A 21,933-nucleotide genomic window follows, 5' to 3' on the forward strand; every position below is an offset into this window, starting at 1 on the left:
TATGAATTAATGATTTGAGTTGTATGCTTATACCTTGGTCGTTCACTTGCCAGATTCATAGGGGTTTATGAAATTCCCATTATGAAACGACAAATTAATCAAAGAAAAATATTGTTAACAATTATACAATTACACTAATCATGTGAAAGTATGTATCCAATTAATTGATCCATCATTAACTGAATTTCATCCATTGAAATTAACCCACCGAGAATCCCTCTGATTCTGCGATGAGCAAGCATTCTTAAATTTGGATATTCTGGTCATGATTAGATCTCCACTTCCAAAGAGATTCTTCAACAACGAGCTTCTCCCTGTTTACAGCCTCCACTATGTTCAAAGTCACATCATCAAATTATATTGATCTGGTGCTAAAATGTGATTAATTAGAGTTGTGGGTTTAGATATAAAGGTGATTTCGGATTATGGGTGTTTAGATGACCCACTTAATGGCGTGTTGTTTATGTGTTATTGAATTTCTTTAATTGGAGAAGACGCCGAGTCATGAGTTGACTCAATTATGAATTTGTTTTAGTTTTTAGTTTTTTGTTTTGGAATCTAATACACCTGTTATAGTTTTTCCCTTATTCCGATTTTAAGTGAGTTATTTAGCTTTAGGTCCTCCCAATAATATGGGTATTTGCATTGGATCCAAATTTTTCGTTTATTAGCTTTAGGTCCCCTACCGTTAGTTGGATCCAAAGTAGCCATTGGATTAGGAGCCACGATTACGACACGTGTGGGGTAAATTGAAATTTGGATTTTGAGTTTTATGGTGTGGGCACGTGCAAAATGTGAAGGGTAATTAAGACATTTTGAAAGTGCACGACACTATACAAACCGCAATAGACGGTCAAATTTGGTCAATGACGGTCAACTAACGGTAGGGGACTTAAAGCTAAGAAACGAAATTTTTTAGATCCAACACAAATACTCATATTATTGGGACTTTGGGAGGACCTAAACCTAAATCACCCCAAAAAGAACTCAACCATATTAATATATACAAAAACGTTTGTGTATAACTGTATATTATTAAGGACAATAATATACATCTGTAATTAATTTTTAATCGATTTTGACCACTGCTTAATAGGTTCGAATGTTGAATATATGGACTATGATGTGATCTAGAGGTCATCTAGTAGCAAATTTGAACATTGTGAAATGAGGATTATCCAAAAAAAAAAACAACGTGTAATGACTAATGGCATAAGTGCCTCAACGGGTATAGTCTTTTCCCTCGATGGCCCCATCCGTTTTCCTTTGCTCGGGATATCGTTGCTGCTTGCATTAGCAGAACTTGTAAGTTGTAACTCCGTTATTGAAATATTTCAAAATTGATTATTGGTTTCTACTCATCGATGAGTATGCTGTTATCTTTACGACAGTCTCTGTTTGTTTCTACCCCTCAAATCTTCACCTCCTTCACAAAGGGAAAAGCAAGCTGGTCGTTATTTCCCAAAATAGGAACCCCGTTTTCAATCCAATCTTTTCACCAGGAAACAACACCAACTCCACTCTTGGGATTTATAAATGGTGACAAGAAAGTTGTTGAAGTAGCCCATTCAGTTTGGCAACAAATTGTCCAAAAAGGAGACACAGTAGTAGATGCTACATGTGGTAATGGCTATGACACTTTAGCACTTGCCAAAATGTTACATGTTTGGGGGGGCGGTCGCGTTTACGGGCTCGACGTTCAGAAATGTGCTATAGAAAACACAACTTCATTGCTTAATGAAGATAAGGAAATGAGCGAGATTGTTGAGCTGTTTCAACTATGTCACACTAGAATGGAAGACATTGTTCCTAAAGGTACTTTTGTTAGAGTTGTTGCTTTTAACTTGGGTTATTTACCTGGTGGTGATAAGTCAATAATAACTGTGCCAGAAAGGACATTAGAAGCATTGCATGCTGCAAGTAGACTAGTTGGAAGTGGAGGGGTTATAAGTGTAATGGTTTATGTGGGGCACTCTGGTGGAAGGGAAGAATATGAGACAGTGCTTGGTTTTGCTTCTGGGTTACCTGTTGAGAATTGGGTTTGTTCCAAGTTTGAAATGGTGAATAGGCCTTTGGCACCAGTTCTTGTTTTCTTATTCAAGAAATGAACGTTGATAGCGTGAAAAAAGAGCAGGATATAAAGGGAAAAAGTTGAGCAGGAAGTGCCAGATTACATCAGTGGCACGCCTAGTAGGACAGGAGGATTTCACTTATCATTTGTTATGTTCTTTATATTTAGTGTAACTGCATTTCTTTTTTGGAGATTTTGCTATCGGGAATTCAGTTCTGCTAATGTGGTATACAGTTTAGGACTTTGAGTTTTCCCGCATATTTCCATAACTATTGACCAGATACGGAGCAAGCAGGCTAGTCTTATGTATTAAGGAAACTGAAAGTCACTGAACCAGGGAACCAACTTATCTATAACAGCATGAACACATTACATATCAGATTAAAGCGAATCAGTAAACAAGAAAAATAAATTTTACACTGAATTCTCTATAAAGCCAAAGTTGTGCTCAATTTTCTTTAGAAACGGGAGAGAGACATTACATCAGTGTTACAAAAATGTTACATTTTACATAAAGACCGCAAACACATGATTTACTGAGAGATTGCACTGTGAGGTCCCGATCTTTACCATGATACATTAAGTTAGACTATACGTAAGTGTTAAGTGTTAATCGGGAGTGACAAAAAAAATTAAATGAAGCAGTACCTGAGATGCAGCCAAAACTTTCAACCCCCAACTCTTGGTGGACAAAAATGAATTGAAGTGGTATTTACACAAGCTTAGCTACACAGAGGGTCCAAAATTGTTAGTCCAAGTGGAGGAAGCTTTCGTACCGCGTCCCATTCAGAGCGCTAAGGACTTCATCCCAGTTCTCTAATTGCTCTGATAGTGGCGCTTTGTGGATCTTCACCTGTCGGCTTTTCAAGTCCCTTTGTGGTACTCTTAGAAACTCTTGGACGTCCATCAGTTTCTGCACAATACATGAACAATAAGCACTGTGGAGTTCAGAGAGAGAGAGAGGAGATCTGTTTTGGCATATGAAGAATCAGGTCCAGTGGATAGCTAACCGTATGGTTGTTGACAAGATCTTCATAATAAACAATAATGTGCCGAGTGCTCTTGAAGTACTCTAAAGCCTTAGCTGTTGTGTCCTCTACACGCTTCAGATCAGGTATCAATAGTGCAGTATTAACTTTAGGCTTGTATCTAGCAAGTATCTCGGCCTGCAAACCATTACCCAAAAAAATAGACTGAATTATTGTGAGAATGCAACCATGAGAGTGAGCACAAACATGTGTCAGCAGACTGAGCGTGTGAGAGAGAAAAAGTAAGAGACCTCGTGTGGTGAATGCACATGTGACTTGTGGGTTCCATTTAGTGACTTTGCATCTCGATCATAAGAATTAGCAAGCACTGAAATCATTCTGCGTAATAAATTTCTCCGGAAGAGAAATACTGCAGAGACACCCCTCCGGTTGAAGTATTCTACTATCTCATTGTGATGCTCCATCAAGCCCTGCATGTTCCATGACAAGACATAACATATGGATCACGAACAAAATCAGCATATACAGGCAGAAATATTTCCAAGAAGATTTTATACCCAGTTTCGATCGACACTAACATTTTGGTTTAGTAGCCACTATTGAAAAGAGAAATGAAGACGGAGTAAAAAAAACATTCTGAAGATGCATAAAATGTACAGCTGCTTGAATTTGGGAAATATCCTCTATGACTATTACTAGCAAAACCGCTTTAAGCCAAAAAAGGAAATAAAAAAATGATCAGATTGTCTCCCCCCCCCCATTTTCCCAGCAATCGGCCGACGAAGACACCCAAGAGACATTGGCCTAGGACACAAATGAATCACCCGACTAGCACACACCCAGGAGACATTGGAATCCAAATGGAAGGCAGACCAAATGCTCCAAAAAATTGGACACCACAAAACAGTGTTCACAAAATCCCTATAACAACATAGAGTAGTTAACAATAACATTTTTTTAAGATTTTCAATGGAAAGAATAACTTGTCTCCTCTCTTTGACTCTCCAAGTCTCCATGTCCCTTTCTTCTCAAAATTCTATATGATGTTCCATGTCACCCTTCAGTGTCTTCTAAGAATAGGAACAAATTAGAGCTGATTCCCCACTTCTTTGTGTTCCTTCTATCTACTTTGCATCTGGTTACTCCATTTTAACTGTTTTGATAGTTGGAACTCTTATTCCCTAATCCCGTTTTCCCGGTGAAGGTGATAATCCCTTGGGCTCAAATTAAAACACTGTGAAAGATCTCATGTAGCATTGTCTGCTAATCCGATGCTGCCAATCTGATGCTAGTGTCTCATAATCACTAGAGGATACAAATTTATTAAAAATGTTGCAGAAACAATAGGCCCAGTCTGTTTTTCACTAGTTCATTGCTCATTAAGGATCAGGAATTTTGTCTAATGAGCATTAAAAAAAAGGCCAAAAGGTTGTTTAATCAAGAGGAAAGCAATATTATTATAGAAAATAAAACAAATTTGCACCATACCCTAGGTAGGTCCTCTCTTCTTGAGTTACCTAATGAATTTTATGTCAATCAAGTCTGGAAGGAAACATAAATGGAGAACTCTGCGTACCTGATTAAGCATCCACTTGAAACCAACTGCAGCTGAGCATTCATTCTTGGAAGCACTATTAAACCAGTCAAGGTTGTAAACTCTATCCAAAGTCTCTGTGATTGTCGACATATTACTTCTCCTCTCTTTAACAGAGAAGATCTCTCCATTTGAGCTTATATTGATATGGCTGTTCAACAATGTCTCAAACCAACCACTCCCCGATCTCTGCATCGATAAGATTGCAAAGTATCTAACAGGATTGCATGCACACTCATTCCTATCATTGAGTCAAGACAAAATCTAAGTGAAATGGTTCAACAAATCAACATCAACATTGACAATGTGCACCATTAGCTTACCTGCTATATGTATAGGGTTTTGGGAAGTGTACATAGGGAATTTCCCATTGCTCTAAACCAGAAGCATAACAAGGCTGATGAATCGCTTGGATATCTATTAACTTGGGCTTTCTAAATGCACTTATCTGCTTCAAACAGATCGAACAAATATAAACGCCGCAGACCATGGAAAATATTAAGACAACGGTGCGTAATACTAATGGAGACTTCTTTGGTGTCTTTGTGATAACGAAATCCTGTGATCCAAATAACACCCAGATTATCAACAGGTCTAGAAATCACATTACCATATGAAGCAAAACATGTAAATTAAGCTGAAAAGCATTATTATATTCTCAACAACCTCATTGTATAAAAAAGGGTAAGTGGGTTTTTCTTGTTGTTCAATGGCCAGATCAGAATACTCATGAATGCAACTCATTAACAAATAAATATTTGCAAGGAAAGAAGAATAGAATAAAACCTTGTTGAAGAAACAGTGATCTTCAGCCATGAATTGCTTGTGAGAAAAGAAGAAGAGGAGAAGGGCATTTGGCAGCTCAATTTCTTCTTAGCACTTATTTTGTTTAACAAGTGAGAGAGAGCGAGAGCGAGAGCGAGAGAGGGGAAAGGTAAAGAAGGTTATGTGTTTCTCGTGAAGAAGAAGAAACATTATAAAACATCATCATCCTTAAAACGCTCTTTCACTTTTTCTTTATTTAGATATTGTTTAATGTTTTTTAAGATTCGTATTTCTCTCTCTCTCTCTACTGTCTTTTTGTGTTGTGTCTTCCATGCCGTACTCAGAAACACGGAGGTCCAGTCAGCTACTCAGCTGTTGTAAATTGTAATTAAACACAGACATCTCACCCGTTTGAATAGTTAATCAAACACTTTTTCAACGACCAAATCTACTCTTTCTCCACGTATATATCAACAACTTCTGCCATAATATCAAAATATCAGTCCGATACAGTAAACATATCAGACAATACTAGGCCTGCTTTGGTTCATAGTTCGTACCAAAATTAGCAATGACCACCAACCAGGGTAAGTTTGATGATTGCAAATTTTGTTTGAGAACATGGTCCCCTATTTCCTAGTAACCTTTACGATTTTTCAGTGATGGTTAATTGAGATTCTTCCACTACGAGGATACATCAAGAATACAACTAAAAAGTATCACCTGAGACCACCAGACTTAATAAGAGTAAATTTTTGAATGACTTTTCAAAGTCCATGGTCCCAAGATCACCTTGGCCTCGTCTAAATTTTCTCTTCTTGTTCAATAAAGACGACAAGAGTATTATGATCACCCTGTGTATGTCAACTTAGCAACATAAGTGCAGGAGTGAGGAAAGTGTAGAACAGTTCACTTTCAAAAATATAGGACTTGAATAAGCTGCTTGCCTACGACCTGGGTCCATCCGACGATTTTTGTTGAGCATATAAGTATGGGGATGGTTATATGAACTCCAATTAAAGTGACTCCAAAGTTACTCCACCACTAAATACAATGAATTAGAAACTGATTTTTAGTGGAGATATTCTCCACACAATATAGATCATCCTCGCAAAAAATCAGTTCATTTGAAGATCTATAACATCGTTAAAAATCGTTTAGAATGTTATTAAATTATCTAACGACTCATATTTTTTTAAATTCATAACAAATTTTGACAAGGTTAAATATATTTAATTGAGCTGATTTTTTGTAGGGATGTTCTTCATCATGTGATCTATATATCCACAAAATATTAGCTCTCAATTCATCTTGTAAGTCCACTTTTAGGAGTGGAGTAACTTTGAAGTCACTATAAGGTGGAGTTCATATAACCATTCCCTATAAGTATTTGCAGTGTGCAAAAAGGTTTGTGTAAATCTTCAGTGCATTATCATATAAGTTATGCAGTGAGCAAAAAGAATTGTGGAATTCTTCTTGTTTCTTACTTTGAAGTTTTTGCAGTTGCTTTTGACTCTTGCTTCAAATTTGACGATGTTTATTTGAACAACTGCCCAAGCAGTCATGATCATATCCACAGTCCACTTCCATAACTGGAGCTCAGTCATCCCACTATATTGTACCGAAATTGTATCTTGTTTCTCAAGTCTCTGATTCTGAATGCACCCTTTTTTTGTACATGTTTTCAAGGGAGCCCAATTGATGTACACATTTGAAAGGAAACGACCAACTAGCAGAGAAGCCATTTAATCACTTAGCTGCCTACTTTTTAGTGTAATTTAAGAGAGAAGAGGAATAACAATAAATATAAGCTTCAGAATGTAGGGCACCCAGTACCTCTAGTTGGCCCTCCATTTTTTGTTATTTTTAGGTATACAATAATTGCTGGTGAAGCACGACAACAGATCAAATCTGGGATTACATGGCACCATAATTAGAGCCTCAAGTCTTCTAACACCGAGAGATAAAGAATTATGTTAGATAAGATCAAGGAAATTTAAATACAATTGGTTTAGAAAGGAAGTTGATTCAGTTGTTAATGTTGTAGAACTAACTGTTATACTGTGAAGAAATAAGCACGACAACAGGTAATGGAGAGCCAACTCTGCGCCAATGTTTCTATGTTTGATTTGTATCAGCAAACAAATTATAGAAACCCTCAAAAGTAATAAGAACCACCAGATGTTGCACAGCTGGAAATCTCTTGTCAGCTTGTAACACCATTTTCAGTATAAAATGATCAAAGTGATAATCTCGCCCAAGAACGGAATGCCTTTCTTTGCTTCCCCTTAAGCATTTATTCTTGTTATCTCGCGGCCAGTGCTGAATACATGAATTTTTCAGGCAAAAGAGAAGTTAACTCAAGAAGTATATATGTGCACCAAACAATGTTATCCAAGTATACGTGATCGTCCATAGTATTTACCTCACCAACGTTGTTCAGCTTATCTCTGACATCCTTCAGCAACTCTAGTGCATCCCCCTCCCACCTGCAGAACTCCAGCTCTCTCCCTTCCAAGAGCTTCTTAGAAACCTACACAAGAATTATGGATATTATTCAACCTGGTTAATGTCCATGCTATGGGGAGCATGGTCAGCTTAGGTACTTCCTTTGCTACTAATGAAAGCCCATAAGGTATAAAATCCCATGTTGACCCGCTAATCTATCAGGTTGTGACTTATTTTACAAATAACAACCAAAAGAAGCTGTAGAGAGATGAAGACATCATTGAAAGCTTTAAATGGCTGTTTGACAATTCCAAAAAGTAGTAGGAGACATACTTAAACTTTTGAATCACTATTCCCTTGAAATGTTATTATCCTCCAAAGGATTCTTGAAAGTAATACTTCAGAGGTATAAGATAATAAAATATTGGTGTTCTTTGCCAACGATAATACCAGTTACCTTTACCTAAGAGGAGGAGTTACACATGAAATCTGAAAAAGTGCAACTTCGAGATGCAAAAGATTGGTGGCTAGATTTTATTGGCATGATCAGACAGTTATATCATACCAACTATAGAAGAACAAAGAAAAGTCTTGGACTAACAAAAGTAGGTAAAACCTTGGGGTGATGATACCAGAGATCTGGGGCTTGCCAGCATCAAAGAGTTATTGATCTCATTTAAAATAGGCTTGCCAATCAAAAACAAAAACAAAATATAGAATACAATGCCAAAGCTAGTCAAGCTACTTAAACTACTATAGAAATTATGACATCAGACACATTTTCCATAGTTTCCAGATAGTAGGTCTTTTCCCCCTTTACCAAGGTATGAGATAGCTCTTGGGTCTAATTCATGATTCCCACATGAAAACTGTGCAAGTATGGCTACACTTAGACGAGATAATGGGATTGCACTGTCGTAGGGAGACCTCCTATTTCAGCATTATGTTTTGAATATGGATGAAATTCAGAGTCTACGAATAAAAAAAGAAAAAAAGTTATAAAGCAACTGAAAGATGGGAAACACAATCATACTAGATAGTAGACATCATTATAGTTTGCTCACTACTACGACTAGAATACTTATACTTGATCAGAAGTTACATAATTCCAAGTGCATATAAAGCATTTCTTTGTCTAAATAAACCATGTGCATGTAAAGCATTTCCAATACCTGTTTTGCTATCACTTGACCACCGGAGATATGTGCAAAATATATGTTATAGAAGTGACACAGGAACATAGGAGCACTCTTGCCCGCAAGCTCCGCCAAATATCCTGCATAAGAAGCACCGGGGATTGCTTTCGGTTCGGAATCACCCAACCTTGTTGGCTAAACCACTCTAGATCTTTTGAGATCACTTCAGCTCGCTCTAATCCAGTTTTTCTGAAATAAGCATCTGCAATAAGCAGACATTAGTAACAATCGTAATTTTGTTTCACCTTATACAATTACCATTACTCACACTAACTTACTAACACATTCAACATATAACCAAGCTAACTAGTCTAGTTTTGTTATTTTATCAATATTTTAGGTGGGGCTAAAATTCTCTATAACTAATTAGAAGATGTAAACAGAAGATAAGAAATCTCACAAGAAACATCTTCAGATTCTTCCACAATGCATTCCAAAGTTTCGAAAACGAGCTTACTATCAACCAAGTAGTTAATAAACCCTTCAATTTTCGGCTCCCATGTCTGACTATTCTCCAAAGAAGACTCTATTTCTTCTTCACTCCCTTGAGCATTAGAAACTTTCTCACTACGTAGTTTCATAGCGACAAACCTCATTTCTTCCACAATACCCTGGCTTTCACCTGGGTATAGCTTTCTATATCTCTTCCTTTTCTTCATAAGTGGAGGTACACTTGTTGTTGATGTTGTGGAGTCATTAGTATTGGAACAACAAAATATCAAACAGTTATTTCTGTTGAAACCACGTGGACTGTGGAATAACGAGTGAGTGAACTGAAATGGAAGTACTGACAACATTTTTTTTTCTTCCCTCCTAATTCCTTTTCCCCAATTCTACATCAATTTTGTTCGAAATTCCAAATATTTCAGTTTTTCAAGATATCGGTAATGTTTAAGTGCAGGCCAAAGGCCCAAAACCCATCAAGCCCTCTTTGGGTAACTCATTTGCTAGTTTTGCTTAGGGCTGTCCTTTAAATATTGTCCGATAACACTATTGGGCCAGTTCTAGACATATCCCTGTCCGGTCCAATAACGGCCCGGTCCGAAAACTAATCTTTATATATATATTATAGCTCTCCCCTCTTAAATTGAAAAAGTGTAGCTAGAGTATCCACATGTCCATACTAATTACGATAAATTAGGAAGAAAAATCTGAAAACTAAGAAGAGTCGCGACATCGCACGAAATTAAAACGAAAACCCCATACGTACCCTCTTTCTTCTCTGCTCACTCATTCAAGATCCATACTTCAACTCCTCTCCACGTCCTCACTTTCTCTGGAATCACCGCCATCTTTTCTCTCATCGCTTCTTTCATCTATCTCCTCGGCTTCTTCGACATCGATTTCGTCCAGTCTTTAATCCCTCTTTGCCCCATCGAAGAAGAAGAAGAAGACAGATTCATCACCCGTCTTCGCCCATCGTTGATTCCTCCTCCTCCAAAAACATTCACTCATTCATCCAAAGATGAAGACGACGAGGGAATTATTGATTCAGTGGTTTCAGGCACTACCCCGTCTTGCTCACTTGAATCAAAGCTCATGGACTGCAAGCGAGCGGCATCCATTCGCCGAGAAGCTCAGCAGAGAGTCGTGATTGGGAAATCTCTTACTGGATTGCCATTAGATGGGTTCGATTACTAATCCATTTTGGGGCGATCTTTGTGAAATGCCCGTTGGTTATGTTCAAATTCGGTAGGGATTGCTAGGCCTTTGTTGCTTTCGATGGGAGCAGTATTCTCGTCCCAATGGCTACCACGAAGGCTATTTGGTGGCCAACACCTAACAGGGGTGTAAAGCGATTCATGTGTAATCCGGTGGAGCAACGCTTTTGTTGTTGTTGAGAGATGCAATGACTAGAGCTCCAGTAGTTAGGTTTGGATCTGCAAAGAAAGCTGCTGACCTCAAATTGAAACCCCGGTTTGTCTGCCTACATGCCAAAAATAAGTAACTTGCACTGGTTAATGGAGACAGACCAAAGTTTGGGTTTATTAGTAATTAAAGCTTTTGCCAAGGACAGATTGGTGAATAGTGGAGATAGAAGACAAATGTGTATGATAGGGACCAAACGAAATATCACCATCTTCTTCTCCTTCTTTTGGTCCTCAGTTCACCATTTGAGAAAACTCAGACAATAAAAGGTTTAGTTTGTTCCTTGGTTACTTTTCACCATTTGATTATTTAATAAGCATCAAGGCAGTAGCCTTTAAGATCAGATTGGGTTGCTTACTTCTTAACAATTTTTCCTTCTTTGCTGCCATTGATAGTGTTTTTCATCAATGTAGAAAAATTCTACTTCATTGTTAGTTCAACTAAACAATTTTTAGTGCTAGAAAATTTAATCCTTAAGACCCAATATCATGAAGAAATTATAGATCCAATTTCTGGCATAAACCAATTACCAAGTTTCTAAAGTTTTGTCGCTATTGTCAGGTATGCTACTCCACACCTGGAGGCTATTCCTGCAAGGCTGTCTATCCTATTGCACTTGCAAAAGTGATGAACATTGCACAAATGATGAAATCTGAATTTGACGACAAGCATTATTATCTTTCTGGTATTGGTGGAGTGGAGTGGAGACTGGTAGCGACGCAGCTGAATTTATTCTTCTTGGAGCAAATACTGTTCAGTTTCATTGATATCTGTGATGCCTATTCTTTCTTAATCTTTGAATGTCTACGAAGAGTTTGGAATTGTGAAAGCTACGATTTAGCTCCAATAATTAGAGAATTTTATTTTAGATTGATAGGTGATGTCTTTAGTTCCGTTTGTTATGTTTTGTTAATTGGTAATATGTGTCGTCTTATTTATGGTCATTACTTATCGTGTGTCTATCGTTGCTCACTTAAAGATTAAGCTATGTTGCACGGACACGTACGCAGACACTGACGCGGCGACTCGGTTATATCTCAAAAAAGTAGGACGCGGACGCGACAAAAGACAACATAGATCGACACACAAGTGCCTTTCTCCCAGAGGCAACACATGTTAAGGTTATAAGCGATATATTTTATAATTTTATTTTATAAATTGAACATTAAAAACTAAATTAAATATATCAACATTCATAAATTCAAAACTATTAAAGATAAATAGTCACAAAATTAAGTTTAATATTTCATAATCAAACTTTAAAAACATGTCATAAGTCTTAACAAAACAAAAAAAAAAGAAAAAATTGAATTTTTTAATATTATTTTGATTTATTTTTTATTTTTTTAGGTCAAAATCCGCATCCTGACCATGTTGACCGCGTCTTGACTGCATCTTGACCCGCGTCCGGTTTAGTTGACTGGGTCTTGACCATGTTGACCGCGTCCAACGCGGACACAACCTATTAGTAGGTGCATCCGTGCTTTAGAGAGATTAAGTAATGGTTTGGGGGACATGGTTTATTATTCTTTTCTAAATGGTGCTATGTTTGCAATATTATAAATTATTTACATGTGCCCTGAATCAATTACTGTGTTTGTATCAGTAAGTAGAGGTTGTATTAGCTAGACTACCGTCTTATTGTGTACTGTCTTAACTATGTATGGGGGTTGTAAATGAATGGGGCAAGTGCATAGAGCATATTTGCACACATAAAGTGCAAATTGTATGTAACGCAAAGTAAGGGTTCATACAGTTTAGGGCTTAGACTTGATGAGTTCTTCCTTGCTTTTTCAATATTTTTTTCTTTTCTCATTAGTTTTGGGATCTCTGTTCTCAGTAGATAACGTACGTGGTGGATATTTCAAAGCTAACACCAACATATATACGGATTTCTTATTGTAAGTTCTTGGATCCTTTTACAAACTTGATGAGGTCTTCCTTGCTTTTACAATATTTTTTTTTCTTTGCTCATTAGTATAAATAATTGGGGTTTATCCCATGCAGTGGATGGTTGATTTCTATAATTAGTGGATACAATTAGATGATGGTTAAGAATTATGATGGCAATTAGGTTACATTATGTTCAACAAGATTATTGAATAACATGTTAGTAAGCTGTTACAATGTCCGATTTTAATTTTTTCCAAACTCATTAAGTTATTTTCTGCTCATTCAATTACAGTAAATTGGTTGAGTAGTTCATATTTGTTTTTATTAATTAGAGAATTTTCAACACATTACCAAGCGTGTTCTTTGTGCAGACTATTCGACATGCATGCTATTACCGTCTCAATTGGGGATGGCATCCGAGTACAATACTAAAGTATACTGTAGACAGACTTTAATTGGTGGGAACTATGGTCTCCTCAACACGACAACGTTTGTTCCTAATCCTAATTATTACAGACAAGAAAATTTTCATTGAGATTGAAACGACATTATTTGTACTTGAGTGATACTCTAATTCTAATGTCCTTCCTCTGTTGATGGATTTATTATGTTCAATGCACTGCTGTGGCATTGGCTTATGGTCAAAGGAGTCCTTGCTGCTGATAGCAATTCATCACCATTTTTACGTGTTTATGCCCATTGTTTCAAAGGAAGAGTGATTGAGTTCCATATTATTATTTTAAATTGCCCCAAAAAAGGACTACATAATCATAAAACTATTGGCTCACAAATGAAGTTCAAACACCACATAGATGTGGTGTGAATGCATGGACGAGCTGATTTTGTAGAAGTGTTAGAATATCCAGGGTTTAGTGAATTTTTCTTTGTTTTAGTAGACAACGTTGTTACACCCTAAATTTATCGTAAGGTTATCACAGGTGGGATCTTACTTATTAAATCTCAACTTGAAAGAGGAGAGAAAAACTGTGATACATGTCTCCAACATAGACTGGAAAGCCCTAAACCTGCCAAAAACCCACGGCCCATTCACCAAAAAAAAAATACACACACACACACAATGACTAAAATTAAAAACAACCCTAGATATTCTCTCGCTTCAATTTCTTCTTCATATCATTTCCATACAGTTATCATTGTCTTTATTTTTTTAGTTAATTTTTTGTTGTAATACTTCTTCTTATTCCCAAAGTTTAATTTTCCAAAACCCTCGAATTCATCTTTTAATTGTTAGTTGTAAGAGATGAATTTCCCAAAACCAATTAATTGTTGATCGAGAAATCAAAGTAAAGAAGACTTGATACTCAAGCCATTATAAAGTTAGTAGAATCGGTAAGCATATAAATTAAGTCTTCCCAATACTCAACCCATAGACATGCCCCTTAGGCTTTACATATGCTTTGTCTTTCACATCTGTTTTGGATTGATATTGGACTCTCCTCACCTGTAAAAGGACCAAAATATTTAATGTGTAGAAATGATAGAATAGCAGATGAAAGATTTACTGAAAAAATTGACATAATTAACACTACACCAGAATTGGTTAATAACGACACCTTGTTAGGACTGTGTTGACCGTCTTTAATTTAGGACTGCAAGAACCGTCCTATATGGCCTAAGCCCGTCGTATATTGGCATAAGGTAAAATATAGGACGAGCTTTAGTGTAGTGCATCCACGACGGTAGCAGTAGTGTTGGAATTTTCAAGAACTCATCGCGAGGTAGTTTTTCACTTCTTCATTCTCGCGCTCATTATACCCAGTTAGAAACCCTAGTGGAAATAGAAGAGATAAAAAAAAAAAAGGTGACTTCTAAGTTCTAACAAGCCGTAAGTTTTGTTACTGAGTCAAGATCTACTGTGAAATTGTAAGCTCTCTCTCCCTCCCTCCCCCCAAAACTATAATATTTAGTCAATGCTATAAAGCTTCAAGTTTGAGTTTTTTCGTCCGATATTTGTTTGTTAAACTGAAATGGGTAAATTTCTTTTGCCAGAGTTCACTCAAATCAAAGTTCCTTCTCCAAATCGAGGTAAATTTTTTCTCTTTTTTCATTCTTCTTGTTTTATTATTATTGTGGATTCAATGGGGTTTCTTTGAATCTATCATGGGGTTTTGTAATTTCGATTTTTTTCATTGATGAGTATGAAGTACTCATCTATTTTGGGTTTACTTTTCATTAATGAGTACGATCTATTTTTGGGTTTTCAGTTAGATTAATCGATTGATATTGAATTACTTAGTGTTGATTGTTAGAGTTGCTAGATCTTAGTTGTTATTGGTGACAAATATTGTTGTTATTGTTGTTCACTTGTTAATGTTGTTCACTTTTCAACAGAATTAGTTTTGTTTTATAAAAAAATTCATTTGTCAAAATTTGATTTTATTATTTGCAAAAAAAAAGCTTTCTTTTGTGATTCTTGTGGTTAATGTTTTGTATTTTTTCGGAACATTACAGTCCTATCAATTTATTTGATTTTGTTAAGTGGGGTTGTTAGAGTAAGAGGTTAAACACATATTGACTATATGAGTGGCACTTGGGGTGATAAAAACGCGTTGATGGGATTGTTCCCATTTTTTGTTTGCACCCGTAAATTCTTTATATATACATAATATATATGTCGAATGGGTTGCTACCATTAGGACCTTAATTTTCTCATTGTTGGAACTCTTGACTAGTGGTCGACCTTAACACTTAGCGCAGTGTCCTTGAAGAAGAACAATATATTGATGGATTATTAACTTTCTTTGTTCTTTTCTATATATTGATTGAATGTTTAACTTTCTCATCAACACTTCTCTTAAACATTATTGATGGGTGTGTGCGCGTGTTGCAATGTTATTTTATCTGTGTGCATGTGTGTGGGTTGGTGCTAGGTGTGTGCAGGTGTTTTAGCAAGTGGAGTGAGCTTTTTCCAATTTGGTTGGGTGGTCATATTGTGTATGTAACATAGATTGTTTCTTCTGATATTTCAAAAAGAAAAGAATCCTAACACTCTTGTTACTAGAACACTCTTGTATGTTGCTTTACATACGAATGACGATGGCACTTGTCCCATTGAAGAGCATCGCGAGGAAGTGGTAAGAATGTTAACAAGTGGTTTATTTTTTCAGTCAAAATAGTATCTTCTAACTCGCTCTTTGATCTTATTCAGATTCCGATATGAAGGGGAGGAAAGAAGGGAAATCGCATCCGGGCTTGGCTTGAAAGCCCTTATTTTGGCTAGAGAGGTGGATAGATAGGGCTACAATGTTGTCGAGCAGTTGAACCGAGTCAGTCCCACCAATACATGGTAGTTACTATTAAAGCAATATCATATAAAGTGGGAAGCTAAAACAAGCTGGAGTTCACGGGCAAGGCAAGCAGCATGTGTTAAGCGGTAGACAAAGAAGAGATCGGAAAGCGGCGGGGAGGTAGTTCAACCAAAGCAGTAAGGTAAGCCGCGGTACCATAAGGCATAGTCGTTAGCTATACTACCTTAGATTTTTTCTTTATTTCATAGTCTCATTTTGCATTCCACCTTATGCTCGTCCGAAGAAATGGTGAAATCTTGCACCCAACCTACGACCTATGCATCTCATCAATCAAGGAGGGGTACTTAGTGAAACTTGTTGCCCTTTGTCCCTTCCATAACATAAGCGATCAATCTATTCGGCGCTCTCACCCAAGCACGCCGTCCCCTCTCTCCTTATCGGTCATTCGTTCCTTCTCCTCTTGCTCAACCGTCCGCCAAGTAAAGGACTCAGAAGATCGTGGAGATCCACAAGATGGGCCAACCCAACAATAAACCCTTTTTATTTAAGTTAAAGGCCGGTGCCACCGAAACACTATTTTTTTAATGATGAAGTCAAGCCCGAAGCATGGGTTTCAGATGGTACTTCTTCCTATTAGAGAGCGCTCGCCATGAAACCTTGAATACCGCCATGATATCCTTCGACCGACCAAGAGACCTCGACCAGTAGTGCTTTTCCCTACCACCTATTCAACGCTTGAAACTTCGAATTGAACTAAATGACCTATAAGCGCAAGGGTAAGACTATTTCTGAGATATTAACTGGAGGATCTTTGCCATTTCCTTTGGATAGAGCCTTTAGGACTTATGGCATTGGGCAAGTAGGCTCCATCAGATACAACTTTTTGACACCATTGGCAAGTTAGAAACAAAAGCCTTTTTTCGGGCCAAGGAGTCATTTTTTCTGTTTTTCTTTCTTACCAATTAGAAGGAAGAAAGATGGATCCGCTCTCATTCAAGACCTTTGGAAAACAGATCTCAAGCTTAGTAGCTATTTCAAGAACAGGAAGAAAATTCTCTATGATGGTGGAACGGCAAGTTTCTCCTTCTTCGTCAGATCTGAGTTAGAAAGTCGGTGCATAGAGTTTTCCGGTTAGTGGACACCACTCACGGACAACTCTACATAGGATCTTGCTACCCTTCATAAGACTTGAATAAAACTTAAGAGCCCCTAAGATCATAGAGTGCTCTTTGGAATGCTGCAGGAGTAATCAAAGCCAATCTGGATGGATCCTCTCATGGAAATCCAGGGAACTCGGGTTCAGCGTCTTTAGGAAGAGTGATGGGGATGTTGTTGGTGTATACATAGGAGGTATTGGTGTAGATACTTGCTATGTTGCGGAATCTCAAGCAATTGCTCATAGTATAGCTAAAGCAATTGAGATGTCCCGTCCCGCAAATGTTGATGGAAGTTCCGCTTCTAAGTGAAGTCCGGATAAAGTTGAGTTGTTAATATGTTTTTGTTCCGTATGAACAACAACAAATAAGTTCCGAGGACTGGCTTATTTTCGTTTGTCATTCCACCCCATGTCGCCCTCCACTCACATGACTTGATCGACCACAACAAACCTCTCCGGCCAAGAGTACAATAGTATACAAGTTGTTATCTATTTAATAGGAAATTGTGTGTGAGTGATTCAATAGGCTAGTGTCTTTAATCATTTAATTCATGGTTATCCTTCTCTGTAGAATTTCATTTTATAGCATTTAAGTTCATGAAGTCTTTTAGATCTATATATGTGTCTTCTATCCCCAGCTTAAAGATTAGAGATTATACAAGGCATGCATGAATGTTGGTCTAATTATTTTAACATTTGCTACAATTCGTTGATCTTTAAACTATACTAACATATATAATGTGTTCATATAATTAAGTCTAAGTGATACAACAGCAAATATGATTTTGTTTCTTGTTTCATTTCATTTGGGGGTCTCACCTGTTCACATCCTATTGTGGTGTCATGTAGGTTACCAAATAGAAATTATGTGGGATAATGCTTCTTCTACTTAATAAGAAGAATGGGAGGGCAGAGATTTGGCCGAGGCATTACCACTCTACATTGCTACCCCATGTAAGGATCGGATTTGTGGATTGAATCCATTTGTGTGACACTAGTACACATTCTTGTTTGCCTCTACTTGGGCTGCTCGTTCAGTCTTTAGAAGACTCTCAAGGTTGCTTGTTCTACTTTCTAAACGTCATGAAAGGCTAGGCGACTCACCAAAAAAAAAATGAAAGGTGATGAAGATAGGAATTTGGAAGTACAATTTTTTTTTTTTCATTGTGAGGGTTCTTCATCTCGTGTCATTTTTCCTTTTGCAGGCATATTTAAGGCTTCATTGCCTTCATCAATTTTTCCCAGCTGTTCACTCTTCTTTTTCTCTCGAAGGTGAAGGTGAGGTGATGATACTTGACATGACATTAATTACCATGGGACATTAATCGTCTTTTCCAAGCATACCATCTGTTGTGTATATAGTGGGGAATTAATTATTTATCTCTTGGTTATTCATTAATTTCTTTCAAAATTTCTGTTTTAGGATTTTGCAAGAGGATTCCAAACTTTAGGGTTTGTTTGCAGACTACAAGGTACGAAATTTCTCCATATTCAAGTTAGTCTTGCTATTGTTGAGCTTGATATACACAAAATGAAGCATTTTAGTTTGATTTTTTTGCAATCCTTTGATCCCCATGTTATTAGATATCCCTCTATTTATAAGTATGAGTACCTTGTTAGAGAACAACTCAAGGTTCTTTTTCTCACCACCTGTGATTTCTATGTACAAAAAGTTTGACTTAAATTTTAATTAAGATTGTGCATGTTCACTTAGTTTCTATGGTTGATTGATAATATTGATTTCCTTAGTGTACATAATTGGTGCTTTGGATTAATTTTGCCATATGTGTACTAGCTCTACTTGTTTATTGTTTATCATTTTTAAAAGTTTATATGTAATAGTGTTGTCCAACCTTAATAATATGGTGGCATTTCATCTCTCCTTATTACAATATGGACATTGATCAGGACATGCCTCATAATTACAAAGAGAACTATGGGTATTGATATAAAGGTCATATCATATTAGTCCTTGACTCATCAGATTTCAATATTTTTTTTTTCAAGGCTAGTCAATTTAGAGCTAAACGTTTTCTTGCAGAACGGAAGGTAAACGTTTCATCACATTCACTATAGTTTTAGGGTGAAAAGTGTGATTTCATATGTCCTGATATACACCCATATTAAGTATTTAAGGCACTCTCCTCTAAGATATTAAGTCGCTATTTTATGTGCTTGTTCATCGATCGTTGGTGGTGTTGGTTTTGTCATGCACAAAATGGAATGCGCTTTTTATTTCATCTGTTCACTATAGTAATTTTTTTCTCTCTAGTTTGGAGTTCTTAAACTGGCGTGAGAATCGACAAGGTAGATTCATGGGTTTTATATTATATTTTTGCTCAACTCGGATTGCATGTGCTGGTATGTAATTTATCTTGCTTGTTTAACTACGATTCACTTTAGTGCTTTTTGGTTCCTTTGTTTAGCAGTCCTTTGTGCTGGTTGTCTCCAAAACCCCCTTTGGCAGAGACATGCAATAGAAACTAGAACTGGCAAAAAACTTCTTAATTTCCGTGTTGACTTCTCGCAACAATTATGTTTAGATACATACTATTTTATACAACAAGTGTGTTCATTTGTAGTTGATTATGACTAGATTATTATTATTTTAATCATGGTTCTTAAGTTCTTAATTGCCGATGGGATTCTTTAATTGACATGAGTGGCCATACTTAAAAATGCTATTGTAATTGGTGGATAGCAAAAGAATGCGAGTATGAGGTTCCAACAATTGTGTACGTTAAACATCTTTGGATTTAATTCTTAAGCTCATTAGGTACTAGTCAACATGAACTGGCGTGGTTTTATCGAAGATAGGTGGTTGAAGGTTTTATATTTATCTCATTGGAACTTCCTTTAGTAAACAGGTGAGACAATGAAGGCATGAATATCCTAGTAATATCGTAGTAGAAAGGTCTGAATACATTTAAAGTATTTATTGTCACTTTACCAAGTTTTGATATTAACTAGTTTAGTTATATAGCCGATTCCTTTCCTATTTCTCAAACTATACTGTCGCAATTTTTTGTGCCTTGCAGGTCATGAGACCTTAATTACATATCTGATAGATTTTATATATGCTGCTTGAATGGCAAAGAGAAGCGATTTTTCTCTAAGAGAACCACCTCACTGGCTCACCCAGTTCCGTTCATGATGAGGTGCGCCTGCTATGAATTCCTGCACGTGTATGACATGATATGCATGCTTACTAAGTAACCTTCCAGTTATTGTCCTTTCAGTTAGTTTTTTACCTGTCTTTCTATTGTGCTTTTAGGTTTTTAGGAAGAGTATGATTAGTTAGACTTGCTTATTTAATTTGTGTAGCTTGCAATGCTTCATTCACGTAACTTTAGTATCCAGAGTTCCAAACGGTAAGTTCTTTTTCTGTTCTACAAAAGGCAAAAGGTGACTTATAAATTGCTTTTCATTCTACTTTTCCTCAGCAGGCTCATAGTTCCGATCCTACTTGCATGGGTCATAAAGGTTATACTTTCGCAAAGCTAACTGCACCAGCAAGTAATATTCTCTCTGAATTAGTTCCAATAGTGCCTTTTATTCTGTTTTTACTTGTTTTTGTATCGTCTTTTTGGATGTTTATCGCATAAACCATTAATGAATGCAAGAGGACAGTACCTAAGCCTAGACAAAAACTTACCTTTTTTTTTGGTAAAAAAACAAAGACTAATTTGATTTCACAATTTCTTTAGTAACATTGTTGGTACACAATACCTTGGGCCACTTTGGTGTATTATTTCTCAGTGTACTCATTGGTTTCTTGTTGTAGTTGTAATGCTTAATTAGCCATAGTATTTTCATGAGTGGACATGATTATTGGTGGCTAAGTACCATGTCACTTGGAATTCGCCGGATGAATTTTATGGTGTTTTTTTTTTTTCCTTATTCTTTTTATCCATTACTAAAAGAAAGTGTCCGAAAGTACATACATTGGGGAGCACTTTAAAGGATGCTTATAACTCCACACTAAACCCGTTCTTTATTTTTTCACTTGCATATGTTGTCAATGATTCCTTGTGAAGCTAGACTTCCTTAAACTGTAGATACTTGATTACCCTTTGTAGAAATGACATAGACAATTAAGGTGGTATGGTACTTTGCACTGTTTTGACTTGGTATTCTTTTTATGCAAACAGATGTTTCAACTAATGATGCTTAGAGTTTATGTAGATAATAATATGATTGCATCTACGTGTTTGCAGGTGCGCAGAGACCACAAGGAATCATCAGCACTCACTTTCATGCAAAGTATAGCATACTATGTCTGTACATTGTTAAAAAAACTTGATGTTCGCTTATAAAGCTCAAAAAACTTGTAAACTTTGGAAAATATCAATGTATTATTTATCAATTTTTTTTATGCAATATTTTAGTATGTTACCATTTATGTCGTTCAAATGGTGATCATGTGCGAATTTAGCTGAGTATTCAGGAAAAACTAGATTCTATAGGGAAAAAAAATTATTTCAATAAAATAACTACAAAAAAGGGAACAACAAAGGTGTCCAGACTCCATAATTGATTTTCCCAATTTGCAAATGCGATGAAAAGAATGTCCTAAAGCTAAAACTAAGACACAATTTGCGACGCAATTTAGGGTCTCAAGTTTGAAAATTAACTGCCAAAATTAAAAAGTGATTTACGACGGTTGTTAAAGTCGCAAAATAG

General features: G+C 36.6%; 3 protein-coding genes and 1 pseudogene across 12 annotated transcripts; 2 read left to right on the top strand and 2 right to left on the bottom strand.

The window, feature by feature from the left end:
• The first annotated feature begins 1,222 nt into the window (after positions 1-1,222).
• On the top strand, positions 1,223-2,321 carry LOC147519517 (tRNA (mnm(5)s(2)U34)-methyltransferase, chloroplastic-like). Its single transcript, XM_086591111.1, has one exon. The coding sequence runs from the start codon at positions 1,365-1,367 to the stop codon at positions 2,106-2,108; it is 744 nt and encodes a 247-aa protein (XP_086447237.1). The 5' UTR covers positions 1,223-1,364; the 3' UTR covers positions 2,109-2,321.
• A 145-nt stretch (positions 2,322-2,466) lies between these two features.
• LOC147519518 (uncharacterized) lies at positions 2,467-5,695 on the bottom strand. Its single transcript, XM_086591110.1, has 6 exons — positions 5,441-5,695; positions 4,978-5,213; positions 4,637-4,895; positions 3,351-3,530; positions 3,082-3,237; positions 2,467-2,984 (listed from the first exon to the last, which is right to left on the bottom strand). Exons 1-6 carry the CDS (start codon positions 5,468-5,470, stop codon positions 2,820-2,822), a joined length of 1,026 nt encoding a protein of 341 aa, XP_086447236.1. The 5' UTR covers positions 5,471-5,695; the 3' UTR covers positions 2,467-2,819.
• Positions 5,696-7,537: 1,842 nt separating this feature from the next.
• On the bottom strand, positions 7,538-9,860 carry LOC147519519 (putative inactive heme oxygenase 2, chloroplastic; annotated as a pseudogene). Its single transcript, XR_015213146.1, has 4 exons — positions 9,464-9,860; positions 9,040-9,265; positions 7,845-7,952; positions 7,538-7,741 (listed from the first exon to the last, which is right to left on the bottom strand). The product of XR_015213146.1 is annotated as a putative inactive heme oxygenase 2, chloroplastic (transcript).
• A 4,531-nt stretch (positions 9,861-14,391) lies between these two features.
• Positions 14,392-21,645, top strand: LOC147519520 (uncharacterized). 9 transcript variants are annotated; one of them, XM_086591112.1, is made up of 10 exons: positions 14,392-14,709; positions 14,836-14,871; positions 15,717-16,275; positions 18,100-18,204; positions 18,456-18,528; positions 18,674-18,722; positions 19,523-19,611; positions 20,289-20,408; positions 20,694-20,766; positions 21,468-21,645. In XM_086591112.1, the coding sequence occupies exons 4-8, from the start codon at positions 18,127-18,129 to the stop codon at positions 20,336-20,338; spliced, it is 339 nt and encodes a 112-aa protein (XP_086447238.1). In that variant the 5' UTR covers positions 14,392-14,709; positions 14,836-14,871; positions 15,717-16,275; positions 18,100-18,126; the 3' UTR covers positions 20,339-20,408; positions 20,694-20,766; positions 21,468-21,645. The 9 variants fall into 9 exon arrangements, 5 of the variants coding, with proteins under 5 accessions (XP_086447238.1, XP_086447241.1, XP_086447242.1 ...); XM_086591115.1 differs by having other exon boundaries at positions 15,848-16,275; XM_086591116.1 differs by lacking the exon at positions 14,392-14,709 and having other exon boundaries at positions 14,764-14,871; positions 15,848-16,275.
• Positions 21,646-21,933: the final 288 nt, after the last annotated feature.

This window comes from Coptis chinensis, chromosome 2 (assembly GCF_015680905.1).
Source record: "Coptis chinensis isolate HL-2020 chromosome 2, ASM1568090v1, whole genome shotgun sequence".
NCBI lineage: Eukaryota > Viridiplantae > Streptophyta > Magnoliopsida > Ranunculales > Ranunculaceae > Coptis > Coptis chinensis.